The 1,743-nt window shown below is 47.3% G+C and overlaps 1 protein-coding gene across 1 annotated transcript; it reads right to left on the bottom strand.

Annotated features, from left to right (window-relative positions):
• Window positions 1-470: 470 nt before the first annotated feature.
• LOC308645925 (olfactory receptor 7G2-like) lies at window positions 471-1,409 on the bottom strand (the record flags this gene model as incomplete). The annotated part of the gene is made up of 1 exon (XM_081288381.1): window positions 471-1,409. The coding sequence occupies one exon, from the start codon at window positions 1,407-1,409 to the stop codon at window positions 471-473; it is 939 nt and encodes a 312-aa protein (XP_081144507.1).
• Window positions 1,410-1,743: the final 334 nt, after the last annotated feature.

A 1,743-nucleotide genomic window follows, 5' to 3' on the forward strand; every position in this document is an offset into this window, starting at 1 on the left:
CAATGCAATTCTAGTGGCTCTACTCACATGATCTGGTAGAAGTTTTGTCTAAATATGACCACAACTCTTTAAATACTTTCTTTGTGTTCTTTCTATAATTTTCCTTCTTAGAGATTACCACAGAAGAACTGATAAAACAGAGTCTCTGCTCTAGGATTCGATTACATGGCACCCGACCAAAGAAATTATGCTTGGAGAATTGAAGTTTTATCACTAGGACAAAGCATAGATACGAGTCAAGTAAAATGCAGCTGGTCATGGTGTTCGCCATTGTATTTGTTTTATATTTTATTTTTGCATTGCTGGTCTCCAACCAAGGGTCTCACACAGGCTCAGCAACTGCTCCAACACTGGGCCACATACCCACCCTGTTTAGGCATTTTCAAAAAGGTAGGGGTAGGAAAGTCAGGTGTTCCGCTCACCAGGAATCTGGTAGCTCTGGTTTACTCCAGGGCAAAACAAATGATCCATCACAGAAGAGAAGTGACCCCACCCAGGAGCTTCCTCAAGGCCCCCTTCATGTCCCTGTTCCTCAGGCTGTAGATAAAGGGGTTCAGCATCTGAGGGACCACAGAGTACATCACTGAGGCCACTGCAGCTTTTCTCTGTGAGTCAGTCACTGCAGAGCTAATGTACACCCCAAAAATTGTCCCGTAGAACAAGCAGACAACAGACAGGTGAGAGCCACAGGTGGAAAAGGCTTTATATACTCCTCCTGGTGATGGCATCCTCAAGACAGAGGACACAATGTGAAGGTAAGAGAAAATGATCCCAGAGAGGGGAACACCAGCAAATATCCCAGCTGTGACATATATCAGGAGGTTATTGATGAGGGTGTCAGAACAGGCCAGTGTGATGACCTGATCAAGTTCACAGAAGAAGTGGGGGATGTCCAGGTTTGTGCAGAAGGACAGCCTCAGCAGCATCAGACTGTGCAGCAGGGCGTCCACAGTGCTGATGGACAAGGAGACCAGAACCAGCAGGACACACAGGCGGGGGTTCATGATGGCCGTGTACCTGAGGGGATGGCAGATGGCTGCGTAACGGTCATAAGCCATTGCTGCAAGGAGAAAGTTCTCCGATCCAGCAAAAATCAGGACAAAGCAGACCTGGCTGAGGCAGCCTGCGTAACTAATGGTCTTTCTCTTTCTCTGGATGTTCACCAGCATCTGGGGGATCGTGGTTGTGCTGATGCAGATGTCGGCCAAGGACAGGTTGGAGAGGAAGAAGTACATGGGGGTGTGGAGGTGGGGGTCAGAGCTGACGGCCAGGATGATGAGCAGGTTCCCCAGGATGGTGACCAGGTACATGGACAGGAACAGGCTGAAGATGAAGGGCTGAAGGGCTGGGTCATCTGTCAGTCCCAGGAGAAGGAATTCTGAGGAAACGGACATGTTTCTGGCTTTCATGTTGTTGAATAATCTGACGGATAACATACAGTTAAAAAATAATAACATGAATGGATGGCAGCAGCAGCATCAGTTGGGAAAATGTTAAAAATGTAAAGATTTAGCCCCCCTCCAGAGTTATGGGTGACAAATTCTGGGGATGAGGCCAGCAGTCTATGCTTCAACCAGCCCTCCAGGTGGTTTTGATATAAGCTGAACACTGAGAACCAGTTCATTAAAAACAAACACTTCATACCTGTATCATGAGTTCTCACGAGTATCCAAATAGTTCCCCCTTCTCCTTTCCCATTTGTTCCTTTCTGCTCAGCCTTCCTTTCCCCTGGAATCCCTTTAT

The sequence above is a fragment of the Spermophilus citellus genome (assembly GCF_964194105.1).
Source record: "Spermophilus citellus genome assembly, chromosome: 3".
Lineage (NCBI taxonomy): Eukaryota > Metazoa > Chordata > Mammalia > Rodentia > Sciuridae > Spermophilus > Spermophilus citellus.